Below are 14,901 nucleotides of genomic sequence, written 5' to 3' on the forward strand. Positions count from 1 at the left end.
TAGTACAATAGCTTTGTAAACAAGCATTTTGGTTTCCCTGTGAATGTCCCGGTCCTCAAACACTCTGCACATCAATTGGGAGAAAGCCACACTCGCAGAGCTCAGGCGATACTGGATTTCAGCATCAATGTTGGCCCTTGTGGAAAGATAACTGCCTAGTTATCTTCCAGTTGTGACCCATCCTCATCCCTACTGCCTTCTACAAAGACAATACTGAGACTATAAAGAGGAGGAGGAAGACGCTGGTATCCAGTACAACCTTCTGGATTGAATTTAGAAAGAGGCAGGTGGTTGAGGGCACGGGAGATGGCGGAAGAGAGAACATTGCCTCATGGTTCCTTTTCCACTTCAGGAAATACGGTTGTCAACTGGCCCTTGAACGTCTCCTAGGAGGTCCCACACTTTGGTAGGCAATGAATCAACAGGTCGTATTCATCTGGAAGAGTTACCACCTAGTGAAACAGCCGCCTTCGGTTCCTACAGAAGACCTCCTGCCTTGTCTCGGAGACTAACTAAAGCTTCTGGCTTCTGTCGAGATCACAACACACACACACACACACACACACACATCAAATTGCAAGAACACTTTCCCCCTTCATCCTAGCCTTCTCCCTCATGGTACATGAAACATTATAGACCCTGTTCTATTATCAGCACTTGACAGTTCAAGCATTTTTCGCGGGTGATTTATCAGCCCAAAGTTACATGGTTTTTGCCTGTTTTACTGCAGCCTGCAATTACAGCTCAGCAGAGCTACACCGAGGGAGCCCCAGCTGTGCTATAATTTACTGAATGGCAGTATATCATTAGAAGATTTAGTACTGATTACACTGGAGCCTCAGTACAAAGCAAGATTACTGTCACCAACAGGAAAAGATTGATGTCAGATCTCCAGAAGCTGGAGTGAAAGCCTATTTCTCACGAGGGCTGTACGTGGCCGACCAGGTGCTCCGACTAAGAAACTTATCACCTCAGTTGAGTCCAGGTCTTTTTTCACACAGCTTCTGCACATAACACATAAATTTATATGGCGATATGGGCAAGAAAATGAATGGGGCCGTGTCTACAATCCTTGAGTTGCCAGGAATTGGACCTCGCACCTTCTGCAAGCCAAACAGATGCTCTACCAGTGAGCTCTTCGTCATACAAATGGCATGTGCCAATGCCATGAGTGGGCAAACCTCTGGCTTGCTGGATCCATTCTTAGGTTTTTAGTAGACCCCTGAGATTTACCAACCTGAGCCAAGGGCAAAATGGTGGCTTGACAATTAAGCACCCTGACAATTAAGCACCAACATGCCTCTGATTCCTTAGAATCATTGAATTGTAGAGTTGGAAGGGACCTCGAGGGTCATCTAGTCCAACTCCCTGCAATGCAGGAATCTCAGCTAAAGCATTCATGACAGAAGGCCATCCAGCCTCTGCTTAACCTCCAGTGAAGGAGAGTCCACCACCTTCTGAGGGAGACCGTTCCACCATTGAACAGCTCTTACTGTCAGAAAGTTCTTCCTGATGTTGAGCTAGACTCTCCTTTCTTGTAACTTGAAGTCCAGGTCCTACCGTCTAGAGCAGGAGAAAGCAAGCTTGCTTCATCTTCCATGTGGCAACCCTTTGGATATTATATCATATTTCCTTTCAGTCTTCTCTTTCCCAGGCTAAACCTACCTGACTCCCTCAACCCTTTCTCATAAGACTTGGTTTCCAGACCCTTGGTCATCTTGGTTACCCTCCTCTGCAATCGTTCCAGTTTGTCAACATCATTCTTAAATTGTGGCGCCCAGAACCACAATGCCTCATATTCTCTCCATATGCACCTACCCGGACCCGGAGATCATCCTCTGAGTCTTTTCTTTGTGTGCCTCCTCCACGAGAGGTCTGGAGGGTGGCAACATTCCTCCCACGCCTTTTAAGATCTTATATTATACGGCTCCTCCAGGTGACCTGTTTTACTGAACATTCATCCTGATTTGCTTACACGATGCTTACAAGGAGGTTAGTCTAGGCCTAGACTTTACTGAGGATTTGTTCTGATATGCTTGCTGGGAGGTCATATGACAACGAACATGCACCCTCATTGCAGGGAGTTTATACACCATTCTGTTAATCATCCTTTTATCCCACACTTTCTGGTGCGTTTCCCCACCACTTTCTTAAACCACAAAAAGTCCTTTTCTTTAAGAACAAGAGTGGATTTGTTACGCTAGGGTGTGAGAGCACTTTAATCCACTTTAATTGCACAAACCTTGAATGTAGGCACAAAATACTGGCAGTCTAGAGGCCACAAGGAGACCTTCTGGCGTGAGTGTAGCATGGTTTCGCTCTCTATGCTCTGTGTAATATTTTAACGTGCCGATTATTTGTATCCGACTTTTATGGTGGTTGGTATTTTTAACCTTATTGTGGAGTTTAATTGTAGCGTGGCTTTATTGCTATGTTTTATTTCTCACGAGATGCCTAGGCGGTTTATTTTATGGGGCGCCCCATAAATATAAATAAATAACCCCGTGCCTTGTGTCACTGCGGGCATCTTTGCAAAAGAGGCACCCCCTTTCTCTCTCACAAACAGGAGGGGGTGCCTCTCCTAGGGTGGTGGGTGCAGTCTGCAGTGTCTATGAATCCTTGCCGTCGTCTGAGCCCCCAGGGCGAAGAATCAAGGAAACTCCCTCAAAATAAAAAGCAACTCTAATTATCGTCCCTGTCTAATTCACACCTTGGTGTCTTCGTGCCTACTTTTTGAAAAGAGCAGCAATCTTCTCCCACGTTAATATCAGCACCGCCACTGTGCTACTTACCGTATTTTTCGCTCTATAAGATGCACCAGACCATAAGATGCACCTAGTTTTTGGAAGAGGAAAACAAGAAAAAAAATATTCTGAATCCCAGAAGCCAGGACAGCAAGCGGGATCACTGCACAGCGATCCCACTGGCTGTCCTTGCTTATGGGATAGCCGCGTGCAGCCTCTACCGGGCAGCGGGATGAAGGCTCCCCTTGCCCAGGAGAGGCTGCGTGCGGCTATCCCATAATTTTGGGGGGAAAGTTCCCAGGAGCGGCACACACACTCCACACGCTCTTTAAAGGGAGCGCTGAGCAGAGCCTTCTGCCTGCATTCGCTCCATAAGACACACACACATTTCCCCTTACTTTTTAGAAGGGGAAAAGTGCGTCTTACAGAGCGAAAAATACGGTATATGGAGTGCCCAGTCCTTTCTCTACGCACTTATGCCCTGCATTTATGTCACGCTGTCTGGCGTTCCAAGTGCTTCACGTGCGCCATCGGACTGTTCAGTCCTTTCAACAACCTTGTGAAGTAGGTCAGTGCTATGCCCATACTGCAGATGGAGGGACTGAGGCTGAAAGCATGGAATTGCGCAAGGGCAGTGTGTGGCTGAAAGAAGACTTGACTTGGCAACTTCCTGTTGCCTAGGTCCATCTTTGAACCATTATCAGAGCCAGCCCAATACATTTTGGCCTCCGGGGACATGGCGCTTTGTAGTAGCCTTCCCCACCTGATGCCCCCCCCCCGATATTTTTTTACTACAACTCCCATCAGCCACAGCCAGTATGCTGTGGGTACTAGGTTGGAGGGGGAAAACTGCTTGATAGAATTACATAAGCTAAAAAAAAGTTACAATCATTTGGAATGGAAATGCTTTAGTGAATATTTGAAAATCTGTTGCACACAACTAAAAACATTAGCACAATTGATGTACACATTCGCAGCGAATTAATTTTTATAAAATTAAAAGAATAAATGATACATGGGGTAAACTTGGAGGTGCGTTAGGAATAAAATATATGGAACTGCAGAAGGGAGGGGAAGGAAATCGAGATGGGAGGGTTTCTTTTTCCCTTCTTTTTTTTTCTTTTTAGATTGTATAAGACAAAAATTGTCATGGGTATGTACGGTAAATTGTAAAATGAAAAAATGAAGAAAAATGCAATCAGCCCCTGTTCCAAGGATCTTGCAGTCTACGGTTTAACAGATGAAGGGGGACAAACAGAGGGGACAAATATGTACAAATATGCAACATATACAAAATCAGCTAGGTGTAATTAGATTTTGTTTCGGCTGGGGATGGGCACTTAGGTTAGAGGGAAAGCCAGAGACTTCTCGGAAGACGTGCTCTTGGAGGAGAGATTTGAAAGAATAGAGAACTGGATGACTGACTGAACTGAAATATTTATATGTTGCGTTTCTGTCCCAGAGCGTGGACGCACACACGCGCGCGCACACACACACACACACACACCAAGGTGGTTAACAACAAGCAATCCATCAGAAACAAAATAAATGACAAATAACACGAAAACCAGTAACCAACAAATTCAGCACTTAAGGGATAGCAGCACGGGGGGGAAACGGACAGCATCACCAAGGAATCACTAAATGAAATTCACTAGTCAGGCTTGCTGGAACAGGACAGTTTCTCCAAAGCGTTTGTTGTTGTTTAATCGTTTAGTTGTGTCCGACTCTTCGTGACCCCATGGACCAGAGCACACCAGGCACTCCTGCCTTCCACTGCCTCCCACAGTTTGGTCAAACTCATGTTCGTAGCTTCGAGAACACTGTCCAACCATCTCGTCCTCTGCCGTCACCTTCTCCTTGTGCCCTCCATCTTTCCCAACATCAGGGTCTTTTCCAGGGAGTCTTCTCTTCTCATGAGGTGGCCATAGTATTGGAGCCTCAGCTTCACGATCTGTCCTTCCAGTGAGCACTCAGGGCTGATTTCCTTCAGAATGGATAGGTTTGATCTTCTTACAGTCCATGGGACTCTCAAGAGTCTCCTCCAGCACCATAATTCAAAAGCATCAATTCTTTGGCCATCAGCCTTCTTTATGGTCCAGCTCTCACTTCCATACATCACTAATGGGAAAACCATGCCTTTAACTATACGGACCTTTGTTGGCAAGGTGATTTCTCTGCTTTTTAAGATGCTGTCTACGTTTATCATCACCTTTCTCCCAAGAAGCAGGCGTCTTTTAATTTCGTGACTGCTGTCACCATCCGCCTAAGGTATTACCACGAGGAAAATGAAGCACACAAGTGAAGCAACTTTCCTAAGGTCTAGCATCTCCCCTCCCCTTCCCTCCAAAAAATAAAATAAAAAATAGTTTGGGGTATCTGAGGTTACTCAGGCAGAGTACTCCTCCCTAAACAATCTGCTCAGAGTCCAGAATAACACTTTCCAACACGCTGGGCTCCCCAGCCTCTGCCCAGGGTCACGCCCCACACTGTCATCCCATTCCTCCTTCCCCCTCTGACCAGCCTGCCAAGACAGGACTTCTGACAACCCCCGACAACTGATTGCACAAGGCAAGGGCATGGAAATATACAGCACAATGACATCGCAACACAGTCGGTGCAATGCTAGATGTTACCTGGAAGAGGGGAGGGGCATATGCAGAATGACCATCCCCAAAGTCTGCTCCACCCATCAAACGCTTCGCTCCTTCCTCCCTCATGCCCTGGATCTTCCTACCACAACCGTCCATATGATCATTTATTGACATTCCATCTGTCTCCTGAGAAATCTCTATGTGGGTCAAGAAACTACAGTTAGAACTGGATATGATTGGTTCAAAATTGGGAAAGGAGTACGACAAGGCTGTATATTGTCTCCCTGCTTATTTAACTTATATGCAGAATTCATCATACGAAAGGCTGGGCTGGATGAATCCCAAGCCGGAATTAAGATTGCCGGAAGAAATATCAACAACCTCAGATATGCAGATGACACAACTTTGATGGCAGAAAGTGAGGAGGAATTAAATAACCTTTTAATGAGGGTGAAGGAGGAGAGTGCAAAATATGGTCTGAAGCTCAACATCAAAAAAACGAAGATCATGGCCACTGGTCCCATCACCGCCTGGCAAATGGAAGGGGAAGAAATGACAAATGCCCTGCTGGAGCAGCTGTATGAGAAAATGAATTTGATGCATGAAAAATTGGACTTGATGAGAGCTGTGGCCAGCGAATATGATTTAACAGGGAATTAGGATAAAGAAGTTATACAGCGACCAACTCAAGAATCTGGTTTGACAAGGCAAGTCCAAGGGCAGATGAAGAAGGAAGAGGCAGTGATTACCCCTCAAACAACACGAATGGAGAGACCCAAAGTCCGGCAGGAACAAAAGTTACTGATTGAACTTGGAGTGTGCTGTGAAGTGTTTGAAGTCAAGGAAGTTCTTAACTCTAGTGGGACTATGAAACAGGTGAACAACTATCTTCTGGATAAATACTTTTTGGATTACAAAGATGAGGATAGGGAGTGGGACTGGGGGGAAGGGACCAGCCTGATGAAGGAAAATGGAAATTATTACTGGATGGAACCCGCCGGAGACCCACTCCCCAAGAAGCTAACAATAGACAAAGAAGTGTGCAAGCACAAAGGACAAGAAAATGTGCAGAGGGGGCCAAGAAGAGACTTAAGGGCCTCAGATATAAGAACACCAGATTGATGGACTGGATGTAATGGACAGAAAGGACTGACATGACCCGAAACCAGGAAGAAGGGACGTTGGATAAAAATTAGAGATATCAAGGGAAATTCTTTTGTTAATTTTGGAATTAGTGTAACATTAATGAAATATCAGGGAACATGCTGGAAAGGAACCAAATTGACTTTAGCAGAAATGATTTAAGGAGATATGAGTGAATATGATGTAAATTTTGAAATTTTAAGATTTTTAAGATAAGATAAGGTTAAAAAGATTAAGGTAAATTGAATAACAGATTATATTAAAAGATGGAAAGGTTATGTTGAATTAATTGATAAGATAGATTGTGAAGATTAATTATTTAAATTAAAATTGAGAAACATGGGAAGAATTTGCTGGAATAACGAATCAAACTAGAATACAAAAAGGGAGGTGTGAGGAGGTTCAAGAAATAAGCAAATGGAAAGTTGTAACTTGAGATTTGTATTTTTCTTTTTTCTTTTTTGGTTTTTTCTTTTTGTTTTACTTTTTGCTGTATTTTTCTGATTTTCTTGTTTTTGGTTTTGTATTGATGAAATTCTGAATAAATATCATTTAAAAAAAAAAGGAAGGGGAAGAAATGGAGGAAGTGAGAGATTTTACTTTCTTGGGCTCCATGATCACTGCAGATAGTGGCAGCAGTCACGAAATTAAAAGATGCCTGCTTCTTGGGAGAAAAGCAATGACAAACCTAGACAGCATCTTAAAAAGCAGACATCACCTTGCCGACAAAGGCCCGTATAGTTAAAACTGTGGGAGGCAGTGGTAGACAGGAGTGCCTGGCATGCTCTGGTCCATGGGGTCACAAAGAGTCGGACATGACTAAACAAAACAATATCTGTCATTCCTTGAAGCCAGAAGGTACCAGTGCATTCAGAGACACCACAGAATCATGCAATTGTAGAACTGCAGAGTTGGAAAGGAACCCCTGAATGTCATCTAGTCCAACCCCCTGCGATGCAGGAATTACAACTAAAGAATCATTGGCAGATGGCCATCCAATTTCTGCTTAAAAACCTCCAAGAATGCGAGATCACACCTTCCATGGAGTCTGTTCCACTGTCAAATAGCTCAAATAATCAGAAAGTTCTTCCTATTATTTAGTTGAAGTCTTCATTCTTGTAATTTTAATCTATTAGTTCGAGTTGTGGCCTCCAGAGCTGGAGAAAATGAGCTTGTTGTCTTCCATGCCCTTGAGATATTTGAAGATGGATATCCTATCTCCTCTCAATCTCCTCCTTTCAAGGCTAAACATATCCAACTCCCTCAACTGTTCCTCATAAGGCTGGTTTCCAGACCCTTGATCATCTTGGTTGCCGCCCTCTGCACACGTTCCAGCGTGTCAACTTAAACCAGGGGGTCAGCAACCTTTTTCAGCTGTGGGCCAGTCCACCATCCCTCAGACCATGTGGTGGGCCGGACTATATTTTGAAAAAATAATAATGAACCAATTCCTATGCCCCACAAATAATCCAGAGATGCGTTTTAAATAAAAGGACACATTCTACTCATGTAAAAACACGCTGATTCCCAGACCGTCCATGGGCCAGTTTTAAAAGGTGATTGGGCCGCATCTGGCTTCCAGGCCTTTGGTTGCCTACCCCTGACTTAAATTATGGTACCCAGAACTGAACACAGGACTCCAGGTGGGGGTCTGACCAAGGCAGAAGAGCTTCCCATGATCTGGACACTCTACTTCTGCTGATCCAGTTTAGAGTAGCTGCCAGAGGCGGAGCTAGCTGCTGCGACACCTGGAGCAGCGCACCTGAGGGGAAGCATCCCAGGGGGGTGGGGAGCGATGTCACCCCCTCAGGAATGACACCCGGGGTGGACCGCACCCCCCTTCCTCTGCCAGTGGTAGCTGCAGTTTGGTTTTGTTTTTTTTGCTGCTGCTGCACCACACTGTTGACTCATGGCTCATCTTGTGATCTCCTAAGACCCCTAGATCCTTTTCAGATGTACTACTGTCAAGCCAGGTGTCCACAATCCTTTATTTGTTCAGCTGATTATTCCTGCCGAATTATACAGTGGTACCTCGGGTTACAGACACTTCAGGTTACAGATGCTTCAGGTTACAGACTCCGCTACCCAAGAAATAGTACCTCGGGTTAAGAACTTTGCTTCAGGATGGGAACAAAAATCGTGTGGTGGCAGCGGGAGGCTCCATTAGCTAAAGTGGTGCTTCAGGTTAAGAACAGTTTCAGGTTAAGAACGGACCTCCAGAACGAATTAAATTCTTAACCTGAGGTACCACTGTAGAACCTTTTCTTACTCTTCACCTTCACACTGGGCAGCTGCTAAGCAAGAGCTAACAATATTGTCTGCACATCCCAGTCCCTGGTGTTGATGAACGCTGGGCTGGTTCAGCCCTAAGTAAGGGAAGAACTTGGCATTTGACCTGTTATCTATCATAAGTCTTTTTCTTTCTTTCTTTCTTTCTTTCTTTCTTTCTTTCTTTCTTTCTTCCCTTTGATGTTGTATTAATTGTGCAGATTTTCTGGGCAGGGAAGGGAAGCGAGGGTTTTGCTTGATTCTCTCGCAACAAAAGGCTTGTCTAGCCATTGTGCCATAGGAAAGATGTGACGTGATAATTGAATAGTTCAAGGCCTGCCAGCAGGCAGAAAAACAAACTGAACTGTAAGACTCAGATGAAAGTTTTCACGACCCTTGAACTCTTCCAGGCGCTGCTTTTATGACTGACAGTGTCAGAGCGGAAAGTTATGGCTCAAGTCTGTCTTCCTCGTAGACTTTTATGCAATTATACCTCCCTTCAAACCTTAAAGAAGATCTCCAGCACACCCTCCTCCTCCTCCCCTACCTTCCCAGAGAACCTCACTGGGTGGATCTGCCTCAGGGCCTAACATCCTCTGCACTGTTTTCGTTGACATCCACCTAATTCCTACGCCAGAGTAACTATGTGGAGGTGGTGGTGCATTGTTAAAGTCAATGCCTGCAGCAAAAACCAAGGTGCAAGTATCAATGCCACTGAAACTATGGAAAATAATTTTAAAAACAGTGCATCTGTGCATCACCTCTGCAAGATATACCATATTATTTGCTCTATAAGACTCACCTTTTCCCTCCTAAAAAGTAAGGGGGAAATGTGTGTGCGTCTTATGGAGCGAATGCAGGCTGCGCAGCTATCCCAGAAGCCAGAACAGCAAGAGGGATTGCTGCTTTCACTGCACAGCGATCCCTCTTGCTGTTCTGGCTTCTGAGATTCAGAATATTTTTTTTCTTTTTTTCCTCCTCCAAAAACTAGGTGCGTCTTGTGGTCTGGTGCATCTTATAGAGCGAAAAATACGGTAGGTTTATCTTGAACATGAGGGCAAATGGGTGGCATTAGAGCAGGGGGTCAGCAAACTTTTTCAGCAGGGGGCTGGTCCACTGTCCCACAGACCATGTGGTAGGCTGGACTATATTTTTGGGGGGGGGGGGAATGAACGAATTCCTATGCCCCACAAATAACCCAGAGATGCATTTTAAATAAAAGCACACGTTCTACTCATGTAAAACACGCTGATTCCCAGACCATCCGCGGGCCGGAATGAAAAGGCCAATGGGCCGCATCTGGCCCCAGGCCTTAGGTTGCCTACCCCTGCATTAGAGGCTATCCCCCTCTTAAAAATATTAAGAGGCAATGCAATGCAGCAAGGTTATGATGACTCTGAAATCATTGCACCCCTTGGGCTTTTAAACATACCCTCTACTTCACCTCCAGCGTGATGCAATTATAGCCATTTCCCTCCTGCATATTACTATATTGCATAGAATTGTAGAGTTGTAAGAAACCAAAAGGGTATCTTTTTGTCCAATGTTCGGCTCAAACCCACAACCCAGAGATTAAGAATCTCCTACTGGGACGTGGGTGGTGCTGTGGGTTAAACCACAGAGCCTAGGATGTGCCGATCAGATGTCGGCGGTTCGAATCCCCGTGACGGGGTGAGCTCCCGTTGCTCAGTCCCTGCTCCTGCCAACCTAGCAGTTCAAAAGCACGTCAAAGCGCAAGTAGATAAATAGGTACCACTCCGGCGGGAAGGTAAACGGCGTTTCTGTGCTCTGTTTTCTGTCATGGTGTCTCGTTGCACCCGAAGTTGTTTAGTCATGCTGGCCACATGACCCGGAAAGCTGTCTGTGGATAAACGCTGGCTCCCTCGGCCTTAAAGCAAGATGAGAGTTGCCTTTGACTGGACTTAACAGTCTAGGGGTCCTTTACCTTTTTACCTTTTCTTTATTCCATCAGCTGTGAGGAAGAGACCAGCTGCCTTGGCTTGTTCCTCAACTGCCACCTACTGAAAGTCCTTCCATCCCAGATGGCCATTTTAAGGGCTGTAACCTTGAGAATGGGTGCACAAGTTGGTTCATTCCTCCTTCCTTCCTAAGCACTTGTGCTTTTAATTTAATGCATTTTTATATTGTAACACTAAAGGCATCAACTGTCTTGTTTTCTTATTGACCTGTAAACCACTTTTGCCTGAAGAGCCAGATTGTTGCGCCTATTCACTCTGGGAAAATCTTTTGCATTTGTGTACTTTTAGATTATCAACAACAGTCTCTACGGTTGCAGAGAAACTTATACTTCAATTTTCTGAAGATCTTAACTGCCCTTTTTCTACACTGGAACATAAAATGGTCAATCTTGTATATAAATTGGGATTGATAAGATTTATTCTTGTTAATGTGAGCTGCGAATTCTTTCTTTCTTCCCTATATGCTTAAAGTAATTTTATTAAAAACCAGGAAATGGGACAGCCTTATCTTACCATGTAACATCTAGCACATTGTGTTATTCTCACCCCTGCATCATGAGGAAGCTTCCAAGTTTACCTATCTTGAAGGTCCCGATTCTGACTTCTCCCTTTGTCAAGGTTAGGTAAACGTAAAGGGACCCCTGACCGTTGGGTCCAGTCGTGGCCAACTCTGGGGTTGCGGTGCTCATCTCGCTTTATTGGCTGAGGGAGCTTCCGGGTCATGTGGCCAGCATGACTAAGCCACTTCTGTTGAACCAGAGCAGCACATGGAAATGCCGTTTTACCTTCCCGCCGGAGCGGTACCTATTTATCTACTTGCACTTTGACGTGCTTTCGAACTGCTAGGTTGGCAGGAGCAGGGATCAAGCAACGGGAGCTCACCCCGTCGCGGGGATTCGAACCGCCGACCTTCCGATCAGCAAGCCCTAGGCTCTGTGGTTTAACCCACAGCACCACCCATGTGGGTTACACTTTATTGCCCGAGTGACCGGTTTCTGCTATGCAGACACCCCTGCAATTCTGAACGCCACTCTTTCCCTGACACCCAACTCACTCTGAAAAAACCAAGCTGTGCATGGTTATCACATCAAGTGTACTTAAAAAAAACACACCAAAATTACTCATTTAGAAAAGCGTTCAGCTGGATGATAACAGCCAGAAGAAGAAAGAAAAACACCACAATCTTGTGATCTTATCTTTTTTTTTTAATTTGGCATTTTGTTATTTGCATTTATATTAAAGCAAAGTGCATCTTTTCTTATTTCTTGTTTATACACATTGCACAATACATAAATAATGATGCTTATAAAACGTCTTTATATTTACAAGTAATAATATATTTATATATAACATAAAATACATTTTTTTCTTTAATAAATCTCAGGGTTTCTTTTTTTAAAGGAGTCTCTTTTTTGTTGTTGTTTTGTTTTTTGTTTTCCAAAGCACTTCAATGCTAAAATTCCAATGAGAATGCTTCTCTTGTTCACTTAAACCTTTTATATTTAGAAAAATAGCTTATGTTAAGGTCTAAACATGCTCATTGAGCTAAGAACAGTGTAAAATTATCATACTAAGTGTATGAATTCAAGAAGAAATAAATGAATGACTGCAATTTCTGGATGCGAACAGTACTGTTGCAAACCTGATCAGGGCAGGTTACAAGGGAATAAATACTGAAATTCCCTTTCGTCTTTTTTTTTTTAATTAAAAAAAAAAGAAAAAGGTCTCAAACAAGTCTGCATCGCAGATCAATTTGAAAAGCACAGGCCATGCACCTTAATTGTTTTCCTGGCATCACAAATGATCACTAAGCGCAATGGGAAAATGGGCATGCCCTTCCGAGCCCATGCTTCTCGCCCCCACCCCCAAATGACACAGACATGAAGTGTTAAAGCAGCAGATGGCCGCAGTGGAGAGGGCAGGAAGGGGGGAGAAAAAGAGAAGAAAAGGTTGTAAGATTGTTGGCAAAAGATTTACTCGGCTGCATTTGCTCCCTAATCTGACTCTGCTTGCCTTTACGTGGGCTGTGGACATTCGCTCTGCACCAGGGACCCACAATAGGTTTTCCGTCACTGCAGAGGGTCGGCTTCCTTCATACCAGCAAAGGAGTTGGTGTGTTTGTGACAAACAGCAGATGGATTGATCTGCCACAAAGGGCAGAAGCTGCAGCGAAATGAAATGCATGTTGCTTCGAGATCGGCACAAAGGCATCGCACAGCGGCAGACTCCTGCAAACGGTTTAGCACCAAGTTTGCAAGGCAAACCAAAGAGGTTCTCCTTCTTTCCTTCCTACAAGCATGGTAACTCCAATGTGCGTTTGGAGCTCTCCAGCCTTTCCATTCGTTGTATCCCTCGTTGTGCATGTGTAGATCTGATCCCTCGACTGAAACAAGCAGGGTAAAAGCCACGTGCGCAAGAACTCTGGGAGCAAACACAGGTCTCCAAATTGATGTGTGTTCACAAAGAGGGTGTGAGGAAGGGGGGCAGGAACCTGTACCACTGTTTGAATTTGAGAGGGAGCTATGTATAAACCAAGCTGCGTCCAATTCCTCCCACCACGTTCGGGCAATAACTTAAAGGGTACAAAATGACCCACTAATGAATGAAGTACGTTCAAGTGAAACTCTTCTCCACTCCACCCCATCCCACCCCCGTTCCCAGGTGCCTTCCTTTCCCCCTTCTGAGTTATTGGTCATTCACACTTTAAAGAAGAAAAGAAACTTATCGAAATACCAAAACTGAAAAAAAAGAAAAGGAAAAGAAACACAGAGAGAGAAATCTTTCCATAAGCTATTTCTCAAAACAGAAAACAAATGAACAAAAAAAGTTTGCATGAAAAAGCAAGCACTCAGAAGGAGATATTTAGCAGCAAAGTAGTTATAAAAGGTCATTGTTGAGTCCGGCCTAAGTCTCTTGAGTCATCATCGGTTATTGAAAATAACCTCCAACCAGCAAGGGCAACTGCTGATGAACTGTCTCGTATAACACTGGCCCCAGCCTTTCACAAAGCTGATCTGAACGGTGAAGCCAGTCCACGGCTGCTGCATGAATTCGTGGTCATTGGGCCTCTGCAAGCTGTACGCTTTCTCGTAGTCAAACGCTTTGATGGAAAAGCCTGGAAACACCTTGTGCACTAGCAACGTCCTGGAGTCGGGATTGTCCAGTGTGGCCGACTTGATGAAAATGGGGTAACTGCTGCGGTTATAAACCCACACCCCGTCGACCTCCTTGGTCAGCTGGATGCCGTAGCCAATCTTGCTGCGGACTTTCTGCACCAGCTGGCTTTTATTGTCCGAGTTGAGCTGTCCGAGGCAGAAGCCATTCCCCTGAGGTAGATCATAGAAGATATCCAGGGACGGTTCTTGGACAGAATACAGCCGGCCCACGCGTGTTTTTTCTTCCCAGTATGCAACCACGCACCAGTGTGAAGGATCCCCTGGCTCTTGCAGAACGTGGGAATCTGGAGGGAGAGAAGATGGGAGACCAAAATTTAACCTCACAACAAAACAACAACATCATCATCAATAACAATAACACAGAATATGAACAACTATACATGCCCCCTATCATTTAATGAACATATAAAGCTCTCTTATGAACTCTAGCTCAGTACAGTGGTACCTCAGGTTACATATGCTTCAGGTTACAGACTCCGCTAACCCAGAAATAGTGCTTCAGGTTGAGAACTTTGCTTCAGGGAGAGAAAAGAAATCATGCTCCGGCGGCACGGCAGCAGCAGGAGGCCCCATTAGCTAAAGTGGTGCTTCAGGTTAAGAACGGTTTCAGGTTAAGTACGGACCTCCAGAATGAATTAAGTACTTAACCTGAGGTACCACTGTACTGACTGGTACCTGCGCTACAAGTCTTGGGCTAACAAGGTCTGAACCTGGAACCCTCTGCATTCAAAACATGTGTTCTGCCAACTCAGCTGCAGGTTCTACCCAAATAGTCACAACAGATCTACGAAGCCCCTTCATTTGTCTTCCCAGGCCCACCAACCCTCCTCCTTTCCACTAAGTGTACCAGATAATTTATGTTTTTAGCTACAAACAGAATACATACATTCATTTGCATGAATCCAACAGAGACCAAACATTTTCCTTGTTTATTCTGCAACCGTCTTATTATGGAATCAATTAACCTAAATGCAAAGAAGTTTGCGTTTGCAGCTAA

General features: G+C 44.6%; 1 protein-coding gene across 2 annotated transcripts in view; it reads right to left on the reverse strand.

The window, feature by feature from the left end:
• Positions 1-11,912: 11,912 nt before the first annotated feature.
• The window catches only part of SMAD7 (SMAD family member 7), a 107,547-nt gene continuing 104,558 nt past the window's right edge, over positions 11,913-14,901 (reverse strand). For both annotated transcript variants that reach the window (XM_083575768.1, XM_083575767.1), the window contains one exon: positions 11,913-14,188. In XM_083575768.1, coding sequence (XP_083431894.1) covers positions 13,650-14,188 — 539 coding nt within the window. In that variant the 3' untranslated portion in view covers positions 11,913-13,649. The remainder of the gene's footprint in view (positions 14,189-14,901) is intronic.

This window comes from Podarcis filfolensis (genome assembly GCF_964270895.1).
Source record: "Podarcis filfolensis genome assembly, chromosome: 11".
Taxonomy (NCBI): Eukaryota; Metazoa; Chordata; class Lepidosauria; order Squamata; family Lacertidae; genus Podarcis; species Podarcis filfolensis.